The following is a 27,063-nucleotide window of genomic DNA, read 5'->3' on the forward strand; positions in this document are numbered from 1 at the left end:
TTATTTAGAATTTTTAATTACATGGATATGTCCAGAGACTGAAGAACAGTGAGCTATTTACAGGTAGTAGATATTTTGCCTTTATCAGAGCGCAATCAGAAAATTACATAGCCAGTGAATTGGCCAGAGGATGCTTTGTTCAATAGAATTTAATATGATGTCTCCAGTCTGACCTGTCACAAAAGGATTTCATGGGTTTTCAAATTCACATCTATTCTGATAGGTGGTGTTGACTAATTTTCAACTTTGGTATTTATTTGTCCTGAAACCATTTGAAACATGAGAATTTCTTCTCTGAGTCTATTGAGGTAGAAAAATATTTGAATGAGTTAAGGGATCCATGAAATGAGTCTAAAGCTGGACAGCGTTTTCTCTAAAGAGAGCTTTTGTGACTGTGGCTAAGGGCTATGCATTGCTCTATGATTCCAAAGCAAAGAGAAACACTATGAGTTGAAAAAAGTTTTAAGTGCATTCTGTCCATTTGGCATTTGGACAGCAAATCGCTGTAAGAGGTCAATGTGTGGCAATTTCATGTGCAAATATAATATTAAAAATGAGGCAACTGTCTGCATAATTACCAACAAAATCCCCTGTTATTAAGGGAGGGGACATTATTTCTTTAATCATCCAGACTAGTTCTTCAGATGGATCATATTAACTGAACAATTATTTAACTTTTCAATTTGTTGTGACTGCATGGATGGGGCTTCTGGGACCCTTATACAGGAACATTTATCTCAGAGGAAAAACTAATTGTGCCTTGAGTTTTGTACTGACAAATCACATTATAGTAATTTTATTGTTTCTAATTAAAAATTGCTGCTTTACTAACAAGTGATAAAAGTTTCACAAATAACAATGCAGACTGGCTCCAAAATAGGAGAAAAAAAAAAGAGAAGAAAATCTAGGATGACAAGCAATGCGACAGACACGGAAGCTCTGCACACAGTTGAACACTCCCTGTTTCTCGATGTCATTTGCATGTCCCCAGCTCCTTCTTCAGACCTTCTTTTGCTACTGGACTCATCCTTGGACCTTTTCCCTTCTCTTAGCCATATATTTTTCCCACCTGTACCCTAGTTTTAAATACCATCTATATGCTGATGGTTCCCAAATAGTAATCTCAAGTCGTCACATCTCTCCAAAACTCTAGACTCCCATATCCAACTGTTTATTTGCCACCTGTAAGGCCTAAAGTCATTTTCATTCATTTCCCATATCAGTAGGACTTCTATATTTCACGGCTAAATTTTTTGGAAAATCTCTCACTTCTCATTGTTCAGCTACATTATTTCTCCCCACCCCCAGCTTTATTGAGATATAATTGACATAAAACTTTGTGTGAGTTTAAGGTGTACAACGTGATGATTTAATACACCTATATATTGCAAAATGATTACTGCACTAAGGTTAGTTAGCACATCCATCACCTTACATAATTACATTTTTTTGTGGTAAGAACATTAAGATTTGTTTTCTCAGCAATATTCAAGTACATAATACAGTATCATTAATTATAGTAATCACACTGAACACTAGATCTCCAGAACTTACTCATCTTATAACTAGAAGTCTATATACTTTGACCAATATCTCTCCTTTTCCTGGACATTCTAGCTCCTGGAAACCACCATACTACCTTCTGCTTCTTTGAGTTTCACTTTCATAGATCCAATATATATGTGAAATAATACAGGCTGGATCATCAAAAAAGCAAGAGTTCCAGAAAAACATCTATTTCTACTTTATTGACTATGCGAAAGCCTTAGACTGTGTGGATCACAATAAACTGTGGAAAATTCTGAAAGAGATGGGAATACCAGACCACCTGACTTGGCTTTTGAGAAACCTGTATGCAGGTCAGGAAGCAACAGTTAGAACTGGACATGGAACAACAGACTGGTTCCAAATAGGAAAAGGAATACGTCAAGGCTGTATATTGTCACCTTGCTTATTTAACTTCTATGCAGAGTACATCGTGAGAAATGCTGGGCTGGAAGAAGCACAAGCTGGAATCAAGATTGCTGGGAGAAATATCAATAACCTCAGATATACCACCCTTATGGCAGAAACTGAGGAAGAACTAAAGAGCTTCTAGATGAAAGTGAAAGAGTAGAGTGAAAAAGTTGGCTTAAAGCTCAACATTCAGAAAACTAAGATCATGGCATCCGGTCCCATCACTTCATTGCAAATAGATGTGGAAACAGTGGCTGACTTTATATTGCGGGGCTCCAAAATCATTGCAGATGGTGACTGCAGCCATGAAATTAAAAGACGCTTACTCTTTGGAAGGAAAGTTATGACCAACCTAGACAGCTTATTAAAAGGCAAAGACATTACTTTGTCAACAAAGGTCTGTCTATTCAAGGCTATGGTTTTTCCAGTAGTCATGTATGGATGTAAGAATTGGACTATAAAGAAAGCTAAGCACAGAACAATTGATGCTTTTGAACTGTGGTGTTGGAGAAGACTCTTGAGAGTCCCTTTGACTGCAAGGAGATCCAACCAGTCCATCCTAGAGGAGATCAGTCCTGGGTGTTCTTTGAAAGGACTGATGTTGAAGCTGAAACTCCAATCCTTTGGCCACCTGATGCGAAGAGCTGACTCATTTGAAAAGACCCTGATTCTGGAAAAGATTGAAGGCAAGAGGAGAAGGGGACGACAGAGGATGAGATGGTTGGATGGCGTCGCTGACTCAGTGGACATGAGGCTGGGTGAACTCTAGCAGTTGGTGATGGTCAGAGAGGGCTGGCGTGCTATGGTTCATGGGGTTGCAAAGAGTCAGACACAACCGAGCGACTGAACCGAACTGAACTTATTTCACTTAACACAGTGCCCTCAAGTTTCATCCATTTTGTCACAAATGGCAGGATTTTCTTCTGTCTTATGGCTAAATAATGCTCCAATTTGTGTGTGCATGTGGGTATCACAATTTCTTTATCCATTCATCTATTAATGGATACTATCTTGGCTATTGTAAATAATATTGCAATGAACATGGGAGTGCAGATATCTTTTTGAGCTAGCAATTTAATTTCCTTTGGATATATACTCAGAAGTGAAGCTGCTGGATCATATGATAGTTCTATTTTTGATTTTTTGAGGAACCTCCATATTGTTTTCCATAGTAGCTGCACCAATTTATATTCCCATCAACAGTGTACAAAGGGTTCCATTTTCTCCACATCCTTACCAACACTTATTATCTCTTATTTTTTTTGATAACAGCCATTCTAAGAGATAGGAAGTGATATCTCATTATAGTTTTAATTTGCATTTCCCTGATGATGTTGAGCATCTTTTCATGTGTCTATTGGCCATTTGTATGTCTTCTTTGGAAAAATGTCTTTTCAAATCCTCTATTTTTTAATTGGATGATTTGGGTGGTTTTTTGGTTTTTTTTTTTTGTTTTGTTTTTTTTTTTTTTTGCTGTTGAGTTGTATGAGTTCCTTATATATTTTGGAGATTAACCCCTTATCAATACAGATAATTTGCAAACATTTTCTCCCATTCCATAGTTTACTTCTGAATTTTTTGATTGTTTCTTTTGCTGTGAAGAAGTTATTTTGTTTGAGGTAGTCTCACTTGTTTATTTTTGCTTTTGTTGCTTGAGCTTTTATATCAGACCCCCCAAAAAAATCACTGGAGCTTTCACCCATATTTTCTTCTAGGAGTTTCACAGTTTCACATCTCAAGTTTAAGTTTTTAATCTATTTCAAGTTAATTTTTGTGAGTGATGTAAGATAGAGGTCTAATCTAATCTCATTCTTTTGCATGTGAATATCCAGTTTTCCCAAACCATTTATTGAAAAAAACTACTTTTTCCCCACTGAGTATTCTTGGCTCCCTAGTCAAATAGATGTTGACTCTATATGTATGGGTATATTTCTGGGCTCTTAATTCTATACCAGGAATTAACCTGGCTCAGGTTAATTTTACTGGCTCAGACAGTAAAGCATCTGCTTGCCATGCAGGAGACCTGGGTTCGATCCCTGGCTTCAGAAGATCCCCTGGAGAAAGAAATGGCAACCCACTCCAGTACTCATGCCTGAAAAAGTCCATAGACAGAGGAGCCTTGTAGGCTACAATCCATGGGGTCACAAAGAGTCAGACACGGCTGAGTGGCTTCACTTCACTTCAATTCTATTCCATTGGTCTATATGTCTCTTTTTAATACCAGTACAATGAATGTTATTTTGATTACTATAGCTTTGAAAAATAGTTTTAACTCAAGAAGTGTGATGCCCCCCAGCTTTGTTCTTCTTCCTTAGGATTGTTTTGGCTATCTGAGGTCTTTCTTATCTGCTCTTTAGATACATGGACCAGAGCTTCTCCTACCACTGGGCCTTTGCACTTGATATTTCCACTGCTTGGAATCTTCTTCCTAGATCTTTGTGTGGCTTTGCGCCTTCACTTCGTTTAGGTCTCTGCTCAGATATTACCTCTTCATAGAGACCTTCTTGATCACCTTCTGAAATAAACATCATCCTAAACTACCCTTCAGCAACCAGTCTGTATTCCATTATCTCACTTTGTTCTTTTTTTATAGCACTTACCACCACCTGATACTATATTATTTTTTATTTGCTTGTTTGTCTATAATATATTGTTTCATCTAAATGATAAAGTTCTATGAAGGCAGGGACTTCGATGGACAGTGTCTGAAGAGGACCACAAAATAAATATTTGTTGAGTGAGTAAATTAATACATGAGGATGCAAAGATTCATAATGCATGAAGTGTTCCTTAAGGAATTCAAAATGTAGTTAGAGAGGAGGGCCATTGATAAATATTATACAGTGTGATAAGTGTCGACAGTAAAACAATGGCAGTAAATAAAGACAAAATAATAAGTAAAGAAGGAAAGATTAAGTGGAACACTGAGCTAGGTCTTCAGGGAAATGCAAGGCGAAAGCAGTGGGAGACAAAGGTGGACATGAGGCATTGAAAGCAGAGGGAGAAATATTACTAAGAGAATGAGAAAGTGAAACAGACTGTTTTCTGAAAATTGGGACCTATACTGCTAGAGTGCCCAATTGTCAGGAAGCATTTAACAGAAGGCTTCCTGTGTGCTGTTTTGGATCTGTCAGGAATCCTCTGTTCCTTATTAATTCCTGAATATTCAGGAATTAAGTGGAGAGGCAAGCCTCTCCCGGGGGCTGAGGAATCCAGGCATTTCCTTCGTTAGTTTTTCTATACGGTGATAAGTACCCTCTTCCTTTTTATGAACCATATGGTAAAAGTGATTATTTACAACGCTTTCTCTTTCATATGGATGACCTCATGTTTCCTTGATAACTTGTAAGTTTTGATTTTATCTCTGCTGAATATAGCTATCTTGTAAGAGTATAAATACCTACACAATGTTGAATAAAACACCTTTGCTCCATCAGAGCTTTGGTCCCCATGTCTTGCTTTCTCTCTCCCTCTCTCTCTCCTCCTCTCTCTCCCTCTCCCTCTCTCTCTTTTTCAGGCTGAGCCCCTGGAGCACAGAGGCTCTCTGAGTTCACTTTCCTGCCCGGGCTTCTAAGACCCTCTTGAGAAGGTGCTCTGTGCCTTCATCCCATCGAGAGGGCACCTGAGGCCTCCGTGAACAGAGCAAGCTCCGTATCAGGGACTTTATTGGCTTTCTGCGTAAACCAAGGAATATCAGCCTCTTTCTCTCTCCTTTACTTTCTTATCAGTCGACTCCAGACCACCAGGTTCTGGTCCATTAAAGGACCTCAACACCCAGTGAAAGGAGGAGAATGGTAAGACATGCAGCTAAAGATGAAAACAGGATCCAGATCAAAGAAAAGGCGTCATATGCTGTGCTAAAGAAGATGGCTCTAGTTGTAAATTGTTTCCTGTGAAATATTCATAAATCATAATGTTTAGTAAATGAAACTTTTATCAATTTGATTACTAATCAGCTGAGGGTTTCCAACCTTTCTGAACATCTTCTTGTTAAATATATTTCTAAATTGTGACAGTAATGTCCCTATATTTAAAAATAGAGTGAGTCTAATATATTTAACCTCTTCTTGATTGTTTAGCAATTTTTTGAGTACCAGTCTTTGTTTTTGTTTTGTTCTTTACTATTTAGCCCTACAACTGGTGAAGGTATATGACAGTAATCCCTATATCTATGTTTCTTTATAATCCTATAAGCTGGTGTTTGCAGCATTATCATCCTCTTCCAGGAAAACTTTCAATTCACAAACATAATTTGTGAGTTGGGGTGAAATCATCTATAACATACCTTGCTTCTTAAAGGAACTAAATTGTAAAAAGGTCAGTAATTTGTGTTATTGTTTCAAAACTATAAGTAAGCTAGAATATATCTATTGCCTTGTAGTATAGATATGAAATTAATTTCCTTTTTAGAAAAAGCTCTTTCTCCCACACAACAACAGAGGATTTATATCCACTTCCATTTGGGTTTATTGCTTAAAGGGGATCATCAACCACAGACCTGAAGGATTATACAGATTTAAAAAAAAATGTTTCTGTACTATTCAAAGATCATCTACTGTTTTTAAAAGACATAATGACTCCCAGACACTTGAAAGACAAAGAGCTCTGAGGGTTGTCAGCAGTGCTTCTTTCTACTCACCCTGCTTCTTTCATATTCTTTCCTTGAGGCAGCAAAGAGCTGAGCATTAGATATGGCAATTCCACAAAATGGAAGATACATCTGCATGACCTGCGGGCAAAGAGAGTGTTAAAAACATTAAATCATAAAACTACGGAGCCAGATTCCACATTTCCTTCATACGCCTGATTTTAATACTTTTTTTCAACCACAGAGGCAGAATATAGTGTTGTTGATGCTAATATCTTAACTTCAGAAAGAATATTCTTCAGAGTTAACTATAGTGTAGTCTCAAGTTTTAACTAGGGACAGTCACATCTGTGAAGACATAAAATGCGAAACAGACTGGGATGGCTATGATCCAGGAACTGTGTATAAAAGGGATCTTGATGCCTTCCTTGATCAATGAAAAATGAGTAAATGGAGGAAGTCTGATATATTTAAATTTTAAGGCAAAGCACATACTCACACTTGGAAGTAGGCAGGATATAAGCCAACTTCTTTGTACATATGTATCAGTAGCAGGGATCTCAGCTTGACCCTAGAACCCTGCCAGCTTCAGGCTTGAATATGACTGTTAGGATGGGCCCGGTAGGAACTGAGGAGCCAGGGGGCCTAGGAGCCTCACGTAGAAGAGTTCAAATTGAACCCACTGTTCTGTTGACATAACTAGACATGAATGCAAGTCAGTGGGCTGGTGCTACAGAAGTTGGTTTGAGGAGAGGCTGGGGATCCTTTAGGTGAGCCCTCTTCCTATGGGAACAAACGGCCACATGCGACAGGCCTGATCCTAACAAAAATTTTCTTATTACAGGGGGTCTAGGTCTCATGATTTCCAGTACTTCTGAATTATTAATACTCAAATTCATCTCCAGAATCTTTGATTCTATGAGAGAGGAAATGTCTCAAGTAAAAGCCTAAATAATTATTTCCCTAAACTCTTTACAATGTAGGGCATTGTACAAGAGACAATGCTTTGGGATTTCTCTGAAGTAGAGGCAAAAGGGCATGTGGGCATGTTTTATATGACAGTCAGTCTCTCTCTCTCTCACACACACACACATATGATGCCATATCAAGAGGTACAGAACAGTAGCAAAACCGAGCAGCTCCTTCCATGCCCAGAAGAGAGCAGTGCAGAGCTCCCTGAGGAGGTATGAAAACAGCAAGGAAGGATCCACCCAGCAGCAGGTGTGAGACACTCATGGTGTTAGTAGAAATTGGTTAAGGTTGCCTCCAATATGCTAGGCCTTATTCTTTTAAGCCCACTCAGCCATTTTCTCTGAAATGTTTCTCTTGCTTACTTAATTACATTTTGAAAACAATTACTTTCTAATCAGAGCTCTACAGTGCACGTGGTGGTTGCTTCTCTGAGGAAGCACTCTCGAACACTCTCTTCTTTTGTGAGAATTCTTTATTCCAGAAAAAAAGTCAAGATGTGATACCCTCAAGGACTGCCGGAACCCTCCCAAGACCTCCTGACCCCAACTTTGACCACATAAAGGCTTTCCAACAGGAAGGAAGAATGCAAGCTTGCATCTGCCCTACTTATCTGCAACACTCCCTTCCCGTCCTGAACTCTAAGATCCCTTCCTATTTTTCCCAAGGGAGGGCACAGTCTTGAGGGCACTAGCCTACTGTGGCCTCTTTTGCCTGGCAAAGCAATAAAAGCTACTCTTTCCACTTCACCCAAAACGCTGTCTCTGTTTCAGTTTGGTACCAGAGAACAGAGCCCAGGATTTCGGCAACACTGGGACACCCAGAATGAAACTACTTGGAGTGGGAGGTGCTTTTGTAGAGGGCTGGAAGTGGTCTAAAGATGAAGGGAACTTCACAATTCCTATCATTTCTTTGCTATTAAAATCTTGCTTTGGCTACTTGGGCATTCTCAACTCTGACAAGAGTGTCCCTAAAAGTATTAATAATTCAGAAGGCTGTAGAAGCTAATGCTGAGACCCTGATTGCTTTTACTGAGATATAGTTGATGTAGAGTATTATATGTTTCAGATATACAACACAGTGATTCACAATTTATTAGAGAAAACAAAGAATTCAATAAACACACTCACATCTTATTAAAAAATAGTCATTTATAATAGCTTATATTGACAAAGTCCTTGGATATGATGTTAAGCATTTTATATGCACTGTATTATTTGATCCTCACAACTACATACTCACACTATTCATTCTACTTTTTAGAAGAGAAAACTGAGGCTTCACAAATTTATCAAAGTTGTTGGGAAATATTCTCCATGTATTTCTCACATTTCTGCACATCTTGCAAACAAAGGCAACGGCTCATCTTTCCAGAGTGTTTATATAGTTAACAGTCTTGTAAAATAGAACAAAGAGCAGAAATGTTTACTATGCAGTATAATGAAGATAATGCCTCTCTCTGAGGCAGAGGTCAGGCAGGTTTACTGTCTATTATAAAAGATTTTGGTTCCCTACATTTCGGGTTCTTCTCCTGTGATGCCTGCCTTATGTAATCTGTATGATGCTGTTATTAAACATCTTATCCCAAGCCAGAACCACCTATTCACATATCACTATTTTTTTCCCCCTGTAGGGGTATTTGTGTGTGTGTGCGTGTGTGTATGAAGTTCACACATAGTTACTTAGTATATGTCATGTTAAGGCAAGAGATTCACAAACAATTACTAAAGTCAATATTAAATTTCCTTACTCTCTTTTTTACTGAGTCAGTTGCTACTGATTTTATTTCCTCATTCCATTGATTTTCCCCTTTACTACATTACACTTCCTTTATTTAAGAGAAATTTTATGTACGCACTTGATAAAATCTAAATTTAACATCTTTAATCTCCTCACAAATAAGGTAGGGACTTTGGAATGCTTTAACTTTCAATACTACTTCCTGATATACTTTTTTTTCCTGTTACCTTTTTTTCTAGTTCTATCTTATTTTGCTACTACAAATTGGACATTATTTTGTTATTGTTATTAGGCAGTGCTTATTTTGATTTGTCCACATGTTTACCAGTTTTTCCCTGTTTATTTCTTCCAGTATCTCCTTCTTCCCCTCTAGGATAATTTTCTTTCTTTGTGAAGACAATCCTTTAGAACATTCTTCAGCATTGGTGGTAAATGCTTTGTTTTGTATTAAAATGTTTTTATTTCATGAACTTAAAAATTACTTTATTTGAGTATACAATTCTGAGTTGACAGCTGTTTTCTCTCAGTACTTAGAAGATATTCCTCCATTATGTACAGTTAATGCTGTTGAAAAGTCAAATGTCAATCTAATTCTTGGTAAATTATGCATCTCTGTCTTTTTTTTTTTAAAGAATCTTTTTATGTCTTTTTGTACTTTTCCATACTCAATAAAATGCTTTTAATTTAATTATACAGAACTCATACATATGTGTATATCTAGATGGTTAGATAGCATCACCAACTCAATGGACATGAATTTGAGCAAACTCTGGGAGACAGTGAAGGACAGGGAAGCCTGCTGCCCTGCAGTCCATGGGGTTGCAAAAAGTCAGACATGATTTAGCAACCAAATAACAATGACATATATATATATAAAATCCTATATATTATATATCTAAAGATTACTATGGATGGAGGCAATACCATACCTTCTTGAAACACTATAGACTAAAAGGGGGTCTTTACTTACAAAGGGAACAATCTATACTGTGCCATTCGCTGGCGCAACAATTCAACACTTTCTGGAGTCAGACTGGAGTCCATTGTTGTTCAGTCACGTCCAACCCTTTGTGACCCCATAGACAGCAGAATGCCAGGCCTCCCTGTCCCCCCGACCTCTACCCCCCCCACCACCATCCCTATACGACAATGTATAGAATTTCTTAATACATATGCAAGAGAAACAGTCAAATACAATTTGAAAGAAGGGAGTAAGAAGGAGCTGAAACATTATGGAAATAGGAGATGATGAAAAAAAATTTTTATATCCTTTTTCAGTTCCAGTGCAAAACATGTCTTTTTTAGAAAAAGAAATACTGTTTTATCCTGCTCTTTCTGAAGTCCCCCTCCTCCAAGAAAAAAATACTAATTTGGTCTTCACCATCTAGTTTCTGAAGGCCAAAAGGTCTAAAAAGCCTTAACGACTTAGAAGCTAATGAGTCTGTACACCCTTGTGCAGCACTTTTCAGCTTGAAAGCACTTTATGAACACTGGCTAATTAATCTTTACAACATCCCACTCAGAAAGGGAGTTAAACTGAAAATCATTAAACAGTGTGAAAAAGTCACTTTAGCCCTGGAAACTCATGAAAAGTATCACTAATAAACATAAAATCTGAGCACTGGGACCTTCCATCAACGTCCTAAAGAAAGACAGTAGGTACTGAGCCCTTTGACTGCAGAGAAAGGCCATTCAAGCCCCATGGTCTGGTCTGGCCCAATTACACATCATTAAAGAACACTGGGGGTCTACACTGGATGCTTGGAGTGAGAGGCCTGGGGCCATCCCCTTTATGAACCCCACTCCTGGAGGCAACACAGCTGGAGGTGTCCCATCACTGTCAGCCAAATTAATGGGGAGCGGGGGGGGGGGGGGGTTTCTGACCTACACCTTGCTTTTCTGTACAGATCCTGAGATCTGCCTTGAGGCATTAACTATAAGGCACTTCGCTGATTCAAGCCCTGCTGATTTGGAACTGGGGGTGTTCTAACTGTTGTAATTCAAAAGCTAAATAAACTCTTCAAATAGAGTAATTTGGAAAATTAAGCATCAAAATAGGAACCAGTCACAGGATTTTCACATATGAAACACTTTCCACATCTTTTAGAAATAGAATACTTGAAATAGTGAAAAATTAGTTTGAAGCTTTCTGGAAGTTCCAGAAAAAAAATCCTGCTTCCAGAGGCATAGTTTAGTTCACTGTAATCTTTCTATGCAAATTCAGTAACTACAATAGGTCGAGTTTTTATTTCAAGAATCAGAATAATAAATGTATCTTATCAGATCAAACTAAAGTATATACTTTTGGCTGAAGCATGCCTTTTCCTCTCAGAGCTGTGCCCTCTGTGAAGAAAAGTCTCCAAAAAATACACAGAGGCATAAAGTACAAATTTGTTTAAATAAAACACTGGCATCTGGCATAGATGATCCAATTACACACTTTTTGAAACTGCCCACTTTGAGAATGGGTGGAAGGAGAATTTTACTCACAAAAGATGAGAGAGAACAAGACAGCAAATAAGGAAGGAAAAGGTCACTATTCCTCCACTTCCCCTTCTTAGCAGAGGGGGGATGTTAGAGATTCTGCCTCTGCCCTGGGTATTAAGGCTGGGCCCCCAGAAGAATTGGAGTGAGGACCCTTCCACTATTCTCAGCTCTCTCCTTGAAGCTAGTATTGGCTAAAATATTCCAAAGAGTATGGATATTCCAAGCTTTTCCATGATAGACAGGCTGAGTTCAATTCCTGGCAAGTTGCAGTTCAGTATCAAATACCTAATCTCTTGGACTTTTTAGAGGCTCTAGTCTGCTGTGCACTTGAATTATGCAGGTACCAGTCACATTAACCAACAGCCTTATCTCTCTGCTGAGTTGTGCATGACTTAGTTGCTTAGTCATGTCCAACTTTTTGCAACCCCTTGGACTATAGCCCACCAGGCTCCTCTGTCCATGGGGATTCTCCAGGCTGGAGTGGGTTGCCATGCCCTCCTCCAGGGGATCTTCCCAACCCAGGGACGGAATCCAGGTCTTCCGCATTGCAGGCGGATTCTTTACCATCTGAGCTACCAGAGAAGCCCTTATCTCTATGTGACGCCATTCCCCACTCTCCAGACTTTGGAAAAATAATCCTCTTGTGGCATTTCTACATTTCCACCCTCTCACAGACATTGAAGGGAAAACCCTGAAAGATCCCATTTTGGGAGCCATGTCCTTTCTAAGATAATTTGGATTGTCACAATATTTCAACAGAAAATAAAAGTACTCATATTTCCACCACTCAGAGGTAACCACTATTAACATTTTAGAAACCATCATTCAAGTTTTCTTCTCTCTCTCTCTTCACATAAACTAAAATAGGCCTATTATATAATAATAAAAATCCTACATGTAATATCTGCATTTCTGTACTTTTTATAACCAGCTATAACTTATTATAACCAATTTTTATTAATGCAAAATATTCCATTGTTTAGTCTAGAAAAAGAAAATGTATAGAGAAAAAAAGTAGATTAGTGGTTGCCTTGCAATTAAATCTTTGCACATCCCATGATTATTTTCTTAAAATAGAGCCCTAAAGGCAATGGCACCCCAGTCCAGTACTCTTGCCTGGAGGGCTGCAGTCCATGGGGTTGCGAAGAGTCAGCCACGACTGAGCAACTTCACTTTCACTTTTCACTTTTATGCATTGGAGAAGGAAATGGCAACCCACTCCAGTGTTCTTGCCTGGAGAATCCCAGGGACGGGGAAGCCTGGTGGGCTGCCATCTGTGGGGTCACACAGAGTCGGACATGACTAAAGCGACTTAGCAGCAGCAGCAGCAGGAATATTTGAATGCATTTAATTTAACACACATCTAATGGCATCAATACTTCCTCTGTACCCAGCAATATTCTAAATGATTTGTAATATTAATACTAGTATTAGTATTCATTCATTGACATGTGTACACTTGTAAATAACTCCTAACAAGAAACAAAATTTTAGCTTTTGTTCAAAAACATCCAACAGTATAGCAGTGCATACAATAAAATAACCACAGATCCCCTTTCATTTCCTGTCTTGCCACCCTCTCCTCTCCCAAGGAGAAACCCCATTAGCATTTACAGTGCATTCTTCTGGATCCCTTTTTATGAACCACATGCATATATCATTTAGTTTCAGGAGTGGTGGTAAACACAAGAGGGATCAGACTGCAAGTTATGTTCTACACCTTCTTATTACTTGGCAATAAATCTTGGAAATCATTAATGTCAGTTCCAAAGATATCCGCTTAATTCTTTTTAATCTCTGCCAAATATTCTAGGGGGTAGATGTGCCTATTAGTAGACATTCACATTGTTTCCATTTTTTCCCTATTACAAATAACACTGCCATGAACTTTCTTACAAATATATCTTTGTGCACCTGGACAATACTTCTGTTGGACAGATTCCTAGAATTAAAATTTTAAGGTTGCAGAATATGTGCATTTAAAAGAAAGTTGCTAGTTACTGCCAAATCAGCCTCCAAAAGAGTGCTATCAATTTATATACCACTAACAGTAATGCCCTACTCATGGAACACTGGATATTATCATTCTTTTAAAATTATGTCTATATTGTTGATTAAATCAATACTCATTTTTGCATTGACTTATATTTATTAGATTATTAATGATATTGAACAATTTTCATAATTTGTTGGCTATCTATATTTTTTATTGTGGCCTATTTATCTTCCTTTTTTATTGGAAATTTATCTATTTTTATTGCTTCATAAGGACTCTTTATATTCTAAGAATATTAACCATCTTTGATTTTTGAAAATCATGACTCTTCTTGATAATTAGCAACTGTCATCTATGCGATATAGTCCAATGGGTCTACAAGATATGATTGCTTTGTCTGAGATGAATAGATAATATGGCTCAGTAAGTCTGGCCAACTCCCTCTCACTGTGTGAAGAAATTTTACAATAATATCCACCTATGTAACTCCATCAAGGTTATTTTTGTAAGTAGGTTGACCTACATATCTCAGCCTTCCCAGTTTCTCTGTTCATTTTTGTAACTCAAAAGCTCCTATAAGAAATTAGTTTGAGGTACAGTTTGATCCAGGCATTCTTGAGTCTTAGCTATTAACATCGTTATGATCTTTTCACTTATCAAGGAAAGGTATAAATGCAGGGAGCTATACTACACAGTAATTTAGTCATGGTTTCAACATCCTGATGCTAGAAAATTTCTATTGTATTGCAATCAATGTATGAACAGAAAAATTCCTTTTAGGTTATTTTCTGATGAGAAATACATATTTTTTAAATATTTGAAACATATTCACATGATTTCTTCACATTAGTAGCACCATCCTTTGTCAACCACAAATTGGCACTTGTCAGTCAATTGTGAATTGGCACTTGCCAAGAGCATTTGCCAGCGACTGAACAATAGCAACAAGGGCATTTGCCATCTGCCTCTGCGGAAACTGAGCCCTGAGCTGCTGCAACTGCTGACCTTCAAGGGTGGAGGGTGAGGCACTCTGTTCCACACTGGTGGAAAGGATCTTTAGAAATATATTTTCAGGATCTGATTTCACGATCCCAATCTTTGCATCTCTTCATGTCTGGAAAAGCACTAAAATCCCTTCATGGTGACTAACATAAAGGAGCTAACAGAGTTAGCTCCTCACGTAAATGCTCGATTGCAATGAACTCCTCCTTCACCAAAATCTTATATAATGACCTTTCCCCACTGCCTCTTTGGAGCAGTCTCTCAGAACTATCTAAGGTGCTGTCTCCTGGGCTGCAGTCCTCATTCTACCTCCAATAAAACTTAACTCACAGCTCTCATGTTGTGCGTCTTTTTAGTTGACACCTTCCTTTTCCCATCTCATTTATTTATTTAGCACCTTAAAAAAAAAAAACTCATGGTTCTTAAAGCAGTGCACATTTCATATAAATGGAATCATGAGCACTTGGCCTTTTGTGTCTGGCTGACTGATTTCAGGTAGTATTCTGTTAAAAAGCTTCACCCATGTTATAACATGCATCAGTACTTAATCCCTTTAAAAATTGTTTTAATTAACAGATTTTATTTTTAGAGCAGTTTTCAGTTCAGTTCAGTTCAGTTGCTCAGTCGTGTCCAACTCTTTGTGACCCCATGAACCACAGCACACCAGGCCTCCTTGTCCATCACCGCCAGAGTGTACCCAAACCCATGTCCATTGAGTAGGTGATGCCATCCAACCATCTCATCCTCTGTCATCCCCTTCTCCTGCCTTCAATCTTTCCCAGCATCAGAGTCTTTTCCAAGGAGTTAGTTTTTCCCATCAGGTGGCCAAAGGATTGGAGTTTCAGCTTCAGTAACAGCCCTTCCAATGAACACCCAGGACTGATTTCCTTTAGGCTGGACTGGTTGGATCTCCTTGCAGTCCAAGGGACTCTCAAGAGTCTTCTCCAACACCACACTTCAAAAGCATCAATTCTTCGGTGCTCAGCTTTCTTTATAGTCCAACTCTCAGATCCATACATGGAAAAACCATAGCCTTGACTAGACGGACCTTTGTTGGCAAAGTAATGTCTCTGCTTTTCAATATGCTGTCTGGGTTAGTCATAACTTTCCTTCCAAGGAGTAAGGGTCTTTTAATTTCATGGCTGCAATCACCATCTGCAGTGATTTTGGAGCCCAGAAAAATAAAGTCAGCCATTGTTTCCACTGTTTCCCCATCTATTTGTCATGAAGTGATGGGACCGGATGCCATGATCTTAGTATTCTGAATGTTGAGCTTTAAGCCAACTTTTTTACTCTCCTCTTTCACTTTCATCAAGAAGCTCTTTAGTTCTTCTTCAATTTCTGCCATAAGGGTGGTATCATCTGCATATCTGAGCTTATTGATATTTCTCCCGGCAATCTTGATTCCAGCTTGTGCTTCTTCCAGCCCAGCGTTTTTCATGATGTACTCTGCATATAAGTTAAATAAGCAGGGTGACAAGATACAGCCTTGATGTACTCCTTTTCCTATTTGGAACTAGTCTGTTGTTCCATGTCCAGTTCTAATTGTTATTCACAGTTATATCACAGGTTATTTTTGTATAAAGCTTAATCAGATTTTTTTGTTTGTATTCTGATTCCAGATAAATTTAGGCTTAATACAAAGTTTTAACATATTTTCTCATCTACTCTCAACCTTATCTCAATATCTCAAGTCCACCCAAGACAATATCTTTTTTTCTAGGCCCAAGGAAAAAAGCATGGCTTGTCTACGGAGACAAGGCATTTGCCGGAGTTTTTCATTCTGTCCTTTCTGAAGAATCTTCCTCTCTATCATCATCATTTCTGTCTCCTGTGTCCAGCTGCTTTCCTTCCCCTTCAAAGAGGAACGTATCCCCCTCCCCTGGCATTGCTGTTTCCATCTTCACTATGTGACCTACATCTGCTCAGCTTCAAGTCCTCACATTCTACCACCCAGCTTACAATCTTCAGTCTAAAGGAAGCTTGTCTATAACTTTCCAATCACCAGATCACAAGATCCATCAGTTATTCTAAGTCCTCTTTGAAGCCTTTAACACTCAAACACCAGCAAGATATTAAAATCTTGGTTTCCCTGCCCTATAAACTCCTATTTCTATTTCTGTGTTTCTGATTCCCCATTTAAGTTGTAATTCTGGATGCGGTCTTCGCCCTTCTAATTCTCTTTTTTTAAAATCTCCCTCTAAGGATTGACTTACTCTTACAATGTAAGAATCCTACAAAATAAGGTGGGTTGGCCACGCAAGGTCAGTAAGAAAAGATGATGAACTTGATGCAGCCAGATATTGAAGGTAGCTGAGAAACTTCCTTCTGCTCACTTGCTTTTCCTGCCTCACTTCTCCTTTGATCTGTTGTTAATTTATTTTGCCTCTGACTTTGCTCTCCGATTTTCCCACCCCTTTTCTTCTCAGCCCTCCTCTGCTGTTTTTCAGATTTAGGCTTCAGAGTTTCTGATCCCAATTCACCAGTGTGAGTTCTGAAAACCTTTGCTTCCTCTATCTTACAGTCTAATTTTAGCATTCCTGGTCCTAGGCTGAACTCAACTCTGAATTCAACCATATTAACTAAACAGGTGCCAAAGTCTCTTTCTCTTGTGTGTGTCTCAAGGTAACTTCTGGGACGATACTCAAAGTTGGCACTCTGGTGCTGACCTTTCTCTGTGCTCTAGCTCTGCCTCACCAGTTGCCTATAAGACATTTCACCCTGGAAGTCCATTTACTGCCTTAAACTCAGCGTTTCAAAACCAAGCTTGTCATTTCAACCCCCCTGTCCTCCTGAAGAAAAAGTTTCCTCCTCTAAAAGGCCCTACATGCCAAAAGAATCATTAACGACTTCATCACCCAGTTCCAAACCCTTGAAGTCCTATTCAACTGTTGTCCATAAATAGGCATAAGCACATCACAGCAAGTCAGCAGTTTTTGAAGCCTCTATCACCATGCCATTGAGCTTCTCTGGCCCAGCACTGCCATCCATCACCATCTCTGGATTCTTTAACAGCAGCCAAGACCCCCTCACCCTTAGAATGTGTCAAGAACTTATGAACCTCAGGTTTCCCATCCAGAAAAGTCATGAGTTTAAACACACTGACTGTTCATCTCCAGTGCATGGCTGTCATAAGTAAAAACTATAAGAAACTATATAAATGCCTAAACATGGTAAAAACTATGTCTTTTTAAAACTACTTTTGTGTGAGCATTTTTATACCACATACAATATTTTTTTTTAATCTCATTAGAAGCTCTTCAGAAAGTATCTCCAATTTTTAAGACTATGGCTAGGTATTTTATAGATGCTTATGGAAGATATGCAATAATCTCTGGAAATATAAAATTGCTATTCAGAGAAATACATGAGACCCAGAGGGGATTCTTCTACTTATTTATCATTTTTTTTCATTTTCAAAAAATAATTTATCATCAAAATGTAACACCAATGACATGAATAATAAACCACACTGTTTTTTAATTTCCAGCAATATTCCCCAGTAGAGAAGAAACAGAGAAGGCTATGAAAAATATGCTTAGAGCATTAATATTTAATTAATGTAATAGGACCCTAAAATGAATATTATAATTGTAAGAGCCTTGATCAGATCCATGAGTTGTGTCTATGCAACTAAAACACAGAGTTGGTACCTAGTAAATTCAGGACATTCTTAACAGATAACACTGAACACAGAGAGAGCTTAAAGTTTGACCTAACAACAAAGAGAACTTTCTAAGAGAACTTTGTGAAGGGCTAATGGTTTATTACCAGAGTGGTAAATCCACCCAAAGAGGCAAGGGGGAAGCTTTCTGTGTGGTTCACCGGTAGTTCAGCTAAGGTCTCTCATTCTGTACCTTACAACAGTCTAGCTGACAAGCTAGGATGCCATCTTGAAAAGCAAAATGTCTCACTCCCCCATCCCACCCACACTTCCTACTTCCGCCCAAGTTCAGTCTGTCAGCAACAGGGTTTCACTGCTTCTTGTAGGTCCTGTTTCTCTTTATAATTCAGCGATTTATTTTCAGGGCTAAATTTCATATGAGCAAGCCAAAGAAACAAAAATACAAATGCAAAGAAACAGAAAGAAGGAATTAATAAAAATAAAAACTGAAAATTAGTCAGAAAACAATCAACAAAACTGATAATATTATCCCAGAAAAGATTCTTGTAAGGAAAATCAATAAAACATATAAATCACCAGCTAGTTTAAACAGGTGGAAAACCCACAAATATACTAAAACAAAAATGATAAAGAAAATATAGTAACAGCTGAAGGAGAGAAATAAAAGAATTATAATGGACTCTGCATATAATCCTAAAGCTTATATATTTGAAAACGTAATGGAAAGTTGTAAATTTTAAGGAAAATATAAATTAATAAAATTGAATCAAGAAGAATGAAAAAAATGGAGTAAAACAATTACCAAGGAAATAAAGAATGGAGAGAGTTGTAATGTAGTCACTCTTAGAAAATGTGCCAGGATAGTTTTATAGGCAAATTCTTTCAAACCTTCAAGAACAAAGCAATTCCTTTGCTATTTGAACTAGTCTAGAATCCAGAGGAATATAGAAAATCCTCAAATATTTTGAAGATACAATAGTTCTGACAGAATATTCCAATAAAATAGCACAGAACATTAAACTTAGAAAATAAGTCCCTTATGAAAACAGATAGGAAATATCCTAAATGAAATATTGGCAGATTAAATATATATTCATATAGTAAATACATGTATTCACTGTACTATACCATTTTGCTTAAGGAACTACAACCTCCATGGACCTATCATTCATGGGGCCCTTGGGACCAATCCCCCACAGATACTGAAGAATGACTGTATATATATTTGTATATCAAGAAACTGAATTTACCCAAATATTAAAAAATAATGGACATGACCAAGAATCTCTCATCACTGAACTTATGGTTCAATACTGCAAAATCAATTAATATAAACTATATTAACTTGTAAAGAAAAAATAGAATAACTTTAATATTCTAAGAAGTCACTTGATAAGAATCATTTGCTATGAAATTTTTAATAAGCTAGAAAGGATATTAAAGAAGATATTTAAATGGAGAAACAAGCCATATTTCTAAATGAAAAAGCTCAATATTAAAAACAAATAAATTTTCCCTCCAAATTAATCTATAAATTTTATTCTAGTGAAAATTGCCATGATATGTTTGGAATTTGAAAAGTTAAGTAATTTTAAAATTTAAATGGACTGAAACATGTATAATAACCAACATTAAAAGAAGTAAGATAAATAAGAAGTAAGTAAGCATATGATGATCAAAATAGAGTAGTATTAGGGTCATAATGGTAGCTGGTAGCTCAGCCGGTAAAGAATCTATCTGCAATGCAGGAGACCCAGGTTCGATTCCTGGGTCAGGAAGATCCCCTGGAGAAGGGATAGGCTACCCACTCCAGTATTCTTGCCTGGAGAATCCCCAAGGACAGAGGAGCCTGGCAGGCTACAGTCAGTCCATGGGGTCGCAAAGAGTCAGACATGACTGATCAACTAAGTACAGCACAACACAGGGACATAATGACCACATAACATAATGGAGCAGAAGCCCAGAACAGCACGTTGGTATGTGGCAAAGGTGGCATTTCAGATCAAGGAGAAAAGGATGGATTTAGTCAACAAATCATGTTGAGATAAACAGTTCACTATCTGGGGGGAAAAAAAAACCACTAAATATTAGAAAAACTTTAAAAACAATTCCAGAGAGATTAAAGAAAAGATAAAAAATAAAAATATAGGATTTTTAAATATAGTTTATAGGATAAGCTATAAAAATCATAGGAGAAATGTTGTAAATATTTACAGTCTTTAATTGTGAAAGTCCTTTCCAGCCATAACACAAAATGTGGAAATTCTATGAGAGACTTCGGATACATTTGCAAATGAAAACATTTATATCTCAAGATATAAAATAATATTAAAAGGCAAAATGAGAAAAATGATTTGCACTGTTTATGATAATTGTGAATACCCTAAATAGGAAAAGAATTCTCTCAAATCAATCTGAAAAAAAAACTTATAAAAATGATCAAAAGACTAAACAAGAAATTCACACAAAAAAGAAACAACTGAAAAATATACGAAAAAATCTTCAGTACATTAATTAGAACCGAACTAATTATCAAAGAAATATAAATTAAGTTAGCAATGTATCACATTTCTCCTATTTATTGAAAAATATTATAATTAAAACTAATATCCAGAACTAATAATAATGTGGAAACAAATATCTCTTGAGGGAGATGAATTGGTGTAGCATTTCTGAAGAACAATTTTGCAAAATGTGTCAAATGCCCTTAAAAAGAACAGGCCTAACTAATAAAGGTGATCTTTCTCCCCATTCTCTCTTTCAAAAAAAAAAAAAGAACAGGCCTTTTTGTCCTTAAAATTCTACTCTTAGAAATTTATCTCAAGAAAATAAGCTGACAGGATCATTCAAAAGTGCTCATGTCTTTACCAGGGGTAAGTTCACATTCTGTAAGTCCTGAAGCTTATACATTTGGGAAGGGAGCTCCTTAAAAAAAATACAAAATTATGAACCCAAAATTAGTTATAAAATGAATATTTACTTAGAATAACGTAAGAAACCACAATACATTACACATTTTTATAAGTTGACAAATACCACAGCCATTACAACATCTGAAAAAAAGCATGATGCTTATATTAATTTCCCCACATTTTTGACTGTGTTTTTTGACTGCCTTTCTATGTGATAATTTTTTTAATACTGTTTTGTATAGACACACAAAAAAATAATTTAGTCTAGCATGATCACTCAAAACTTGTTTTCTATATTGAGGGTTTGGATGCATAACACGTACAACTTCACCCAGGGATATATTCCTATTTTTAGTACTAGTACAGGTTTGTGTCCTACAGATGCAGGAATCCTGATTATATTTCCAATAATCCCCACCTAACAGTAATTAGCATGTAGCAAACATGGTGTGTTTATCACTATATGTGCTGCATTACTGAGTATGCCTCTGACAGGAGGGAACTTCTGCTTTGGCTAGGCATCTATGAAAAACGAATTTTACAAAACTAATGAATGGAAGAATTTTTCACAGACCAGCTTCTGGCTTCACACACTGCAAATCTTGTTTCTCCCCCACTGTGTATACTTCCAGGGCCACATACTACAGAAGATACTCATATCACAATGTGACCTCTGACCCTGACTATCCACATCAAGGTGTTGAGTGAACTTGGAAGAGTAGGCGGAAGGCATGTTCAAGGAAGCCATCCCTACAATGTAAACCGAGCAACAATTTTACACAAAACGGACTGAAAACCATATACACATATGTTACTAAACTCAACCTAAATATTCCCAACTTGACTTCCTCCCTCAGTTCAGTTCAGTCGTTCAGTCGTGTCCAACTCTTTGCGACCCCATGAATCACAGCACACCAGGCCTCCCTGTCCATCACCAACTCCCAGAGTTCACTCAGACTCACGTCCATCGAGTCAGTGATGCCATCCAGCCATCTCATCCTCTGTCGTCCCCTTCTCCTCCTGCCCCCAATCCCTCCCAGCATCAGAGTCTTTTCCAATGAGTCAACTCTTCGCATGAGGTGGCCAAAGTACTGGAGTTTCAGCTTTAGCATCATTCCTTCCAAAGAAATCCCAGGGCTGATCTCCTTTAGAATGGACTGGTTGGATCTCCTTGCAGTCCAAGGGACTCTCAAGAGTCTTCTCCAACACCACACTTCAAAAGCATCAATTCTTTGGCGCTCAGCTTTCTTCATAGTCCAACTCTCACATCCATATATGACCACTGGAAAAACCATAGCCTTGACTAGACGGACCTTAGTCGGCAAAGTAATGTCTCTGCTTTTGAATATGCTATCTAGGTTGGTCATAACTTTCCTTCCAAGGAGTAAGGGTCTTTTAATTTCATGGCTGCAATCACCATCTGCAGTGATTTTGGAGCCCCCCAAAATAAAGTCTGAAGCCGTTTCCACTGTTTCCCCATCTATTTCCCATGAAGTGATGGGACCAGATGCCATGATCTTCGTTTTCTGAATGTTGAGCTTTAAGCCAACCTTTTCATTCTCCTCTTTCACTTTCATCAAGAGGCTTTTTAGTTCCTCCTCACTTTCTGCCATAAGGGTGGTGTCATCTGCATATCTGAGGTTATTGATATTTCTCGCGGCAATCTTGATTCCAGCCTGTGCTTCCAGCCCAGCGTTTCTCATGATGTACTCTGCATAGAAGTTCAATAAGCAGGGTGACAATATACAGCCTTGACGTACTCCTTTTCCTATTTGGAACCAGTCTGTTGTTCCATGTCCAGTTCTAACTGTTACTAAACTCAACCTAAATATTCCCAACTTGACTTCCTCCCTAACTGGTCCCAAAAATGTCTGTGGGCCCTCCAACAACAAGGAAGTGTGAAGGACAGGAAGTCGGAATTGAAAAAGAAAGTTGTCTCAGGTGAGTCTGTTAAAATATATATTTATTTGTCCACAAAATAAAAAGTACACATGTAGGTGCTGGATCAGAGCTCAAATGAGTTCATAAAATGTTGCCCCAACTCACCTCTTATCTCAGCTCCCCTTCTGTGGGTTTTATTTTCAAACACACACAGTCACTCTAGATACCATTCAATGTAAAATTGCAACAATGTAGGATGAACTTCTTTGCCCTGACTATTTGCACAAGACTGCTGGGCCTTGGACCTTGCCTTCACTGGCCCAAGTTGGGTTACATTATCATTGCTGAACCAGTCCTTGAAGCCAAAGAAAAGCAATCCTCTGAGAGGCCAGAACTGAACCATACGCCCACCACTGAGCTTGGGATGGGAACAAGGACTGAAAATGGAGGGTAGGGTATCTCTACAGAGGAAAGTCAAGGCCCAGCTACCAAGATGCTGAGCACCCAAAATAATAGTAAGTGTGCACAGGTATGTTATAAAATCACTGGGGAAAATTATCACTAACTTTCCTGCCAGACAGTATTTTCACTGCTACTTCACAGATTTGATACTTCATAAATGTGAAATCTATTCCTGAAAATATTCTTGAGTTCTTAAGAGCATTAAGTTCACATTTCTGAACCTCCAGTCTAATACCTAGTACATAATGGTTGCTCAAGGAATATATTTTTAACAGATAAGAGAATGATTGAATAATGGGGCTTCCCAATCTATAGAATAATGAGGCTTCCCAGGTGGCACAGTGGTAAAGAATCTGCCTGCCATTGCAGAAGATGGAGAGACGTGGGTTCAATCCCTGGGTTGGGAAGATCCTATGGAGTCAGAAATGGCAACCCACTCCAGTATTCTCTGCCTTAAAGTATAACCTGCCACTTCTGGTACTAGAGTCAAATTAGCAAGTATTTCTTAAATAACCAGTCTCCAGCATTGATTTGTTCTGTGGAAATATTAAGAGGATGAAAATGTGCCTCTTAACTGTTGAGATCATAGATGGGAACAACCCCTCACCGTCCAGGCTACCAGTCTGTGGGCTCTCACACTGTCAAAGGCGAAACTGCTCGATTAGGTGGCTGGTAATAACAGCGCCGAGGCACATGATTAGACAGAGGAGTTCTGTTATAGAAAAACACATTTCCCATATTCTCATAAGTGCTTTGCTGAAAATATATCAGATCATTGGTAAAACAGAACAATAAAATAACTATTTCAGTATCTTAATCTTTGCATTAGTTTCTCTGCTTCTGAAAGAGAAATACCAATAGTAACTACTTTCCTAAAGTAAAGGAATATCTCAAAGAGCTAGAGTTATGCTATGATTTAAAATGCTACCGTTGTTCACAATACATTATTACAGTAGATTTTATTTAAATGAGTATTAGTACTCTCACCATAGGATCCAGCAATCACATTCCTTACCCAAATGAACCCAAACTTATGTCCACACAAAACTTGCACCCAGATGTTTAAAGCAACTTTATTCATAACAGCCAAAACTTAGAAGCAACTAAGATATCCTTCAGTCTGTGAATGGATGAATAAACTGTGGCACATCCAGATAATGGGATGTTATCCTGACAAAAAGAAATGAGCTATCAAGTCACGAGATGCCATGGAGGAACCTTATACATATATTACTAAGTGAAAGAAGTCAAGCTGAAACAGCTATGTTTTATATGATTCTAACTATATTGTAGTCTGGAAAAGGCAAAACTGTAGAGACAATAAAAAGATCAGGGGCTTGGAGCGAAGGAGGGATGACTAGACAGAACACAGAGAATTTTAAGGGCAGTAAAACTTTCTGTATGATACTGCAATGGTGTATCCATGCCATTATAACCTCTGTCAAAATCCATAGACTATTCCACACTCAACTATGAACTCCGGGTGATAATGGCCTGCCAATGTAGGTTCACAGATTGTAGCAAATGTACCTCTCTGGTGCAGGATGTTGAGAATGGAGGATAATGCACATGTGGGAACAGGGGGTACGTGGGAACTCCTTGTACTTTCCACTGAATTTTGCTGTGAATCTCAAACTTCTCTAAAAATTGAAGTTGATCAATTTTTAAAGGAACATAAGATAGAGAAAATGCCATTCAATACATCTCATCTAATAAATACTTACAAAGCTACGTGACAATCACTTAACAGTTGCGAAGATTTTATTTCTTTGTGTTTAAGAATAAATCATAGAAATTATAATACAGATTCAGCATCTCCAGTTACTGTGTAAGAACTAATTCCGATTGAAACGGAAGAATTCACTTTATTCAAAACAATAGAATAGTCTATAAATCTTGAAGTTATGTTTTCAATTTTTATGTTTCTCAAAATAAAGGCATTTGAGAACTTTGAATACCTAAGCTGTGATCCTTTAGGTCAAAGTGGAGGGATGAGTAAGGAGGGAAAAGCTTATAGAAAAATGGAATCTTTTTCCTTTATGAGACTTGCCAGAGTTTTCAGAGAAATCTGAGTGTTGGAGGTGAGGAAAGTGAAGGCTAAGGTGATCCAACCACTTTCTGTCCGTGTCAGCAGCCTGGGCCTGGACTCTCTACCCCTCCCTTCCACTGCTCAGAGCAGTGAGTGCCTGCCCACGGGGTCTCAGCTCCAAACCCTGTGTTCTTCCTTGCCCTCGAAGAGGAGGAGACATTCTCTGGGGTTTGGAGAGCATATCTAAGAGTCATTCTTTTTTAGTTTTTAATTGGAGGAAGATTGTTTTGGAACGCTGTGTTGGTTTCTGCCATACAACTCCAATCAGCCGTAATTATACGACTGTCCCTTCCCTCTTGAGCCTCCCTCTCCTGCCTGTGACCCACCCCTCTAGGTCACTGCAGAGCTCTGGGCTGGGCTCCCGGTATTACACAGCAACCTCCCACCAGCTGTCTGTTTCACACATGATGGTGTACATGTGCCAATTGCTTCTTTTTCCATTCGTCCCCCCCTCCCTCCCCCACTGGGTCCACAAGTTCATTCTCCACATCTGCGAAAGAGCCCATTCTTTAGTTCCCTGAGAATCTTGGTCTGCTGTGCAAAATGTTTAGAAACACTGATGAGATGTCAGTGAGATCACAACTAAATGAATACTTAGCAATGCATTAACTTTGAGAAATGAAGACTACCATACTTAAATAAATAACCTTATCTTAAAGCAGTATTTTAAAGACTCCATCAGTTTGACATACTTTCTATGTGTGTTTTTCAAATATTCTGCAAATATATTTTCATATTTGTGGATATCTATGAAAATATAAAATTTCATTCTATATGTTTTAATATGTGCTTAAATTTACAGTACTATGTAAAAATTACATAAATGTTATAAATCTCAAAAAAAAAAAACCAACCCACACATAAAGACTGTATTAGTATTGAAAAGCCTGGAGGGATGAAACTGAAAGTTCATCCATACAAGGACAAGACTTGTCTCAGCTCATGACTCCTATGAGGCAGCTTCTGTGGTTTTCTTTCTCTTTCTTTTCACATTTGTACACTTGATATTGGGGGGGGGGGGGTTCTTTTACATTTAATCTCAATTACCTACTTCAGGAGGCTGTGTGTGGGTGAATGTGGGGGTGTGGGGAGGGAGAGTTGATTTTGCAGTTGGATAAATTCCCTCTCCCCTCAGTCTTACATTAAACCCTCAGCAAAGAAATCGCAGTGCACAGTGTTGCGTTTCTTCCAGCCTCCTTCTAAGCAGGGACCTAAAAAGAGCAATAAAATCCCTAAATAAGTAATGCTATTTGAACAATAACCCCACTTTTGTACAAGTTACCTACTCAACAAACCAAAGTTCCAGGATAAATATGATTGTAATAAACAAAATGCACTCCCTGAGAAGAAATGGGG

General features: G+C 38.0%; 1 protein-coding gene across 1 annotated transcript in view; it reads right to left on the reverse strand.

Annotated features, from left to right (window-relative positions):
- The window catches only part of PDE11A (phosphodiesterase 11A), a 418,022-nt gene that overhangs the window by 253,187 nt on the left and 137,772 nt on the right, over positions 1–27,063 (reverse strand). Inside the window, exon 3 of the mRNA XM_040227701.1 lies at positions 6,596–6,685. Coding sequence (XP_040083635.1) covers positions 6,596–6,685 — 90 coding nt within the window. The remainder of the gene's footprint in view (positions 1–6,595; positions 6,686–27,063) is intronic.

This window comes from Oryx dammah, unplaced genomic scaffold (assembly GCF_014754425.2).
Source record: "Oryx dammah isolate SB20612 unplaced genomic scaffold, SCBI_Odam_1.1 HiC_scaffold_27, whole genome shotgun sequence".
NCBI classification, from domain to species: Eukaryota; Metazoa; Chordata; class Mammalia; order Artiodactyla; family Bovidae; genus Oryx; species Oryx dammah.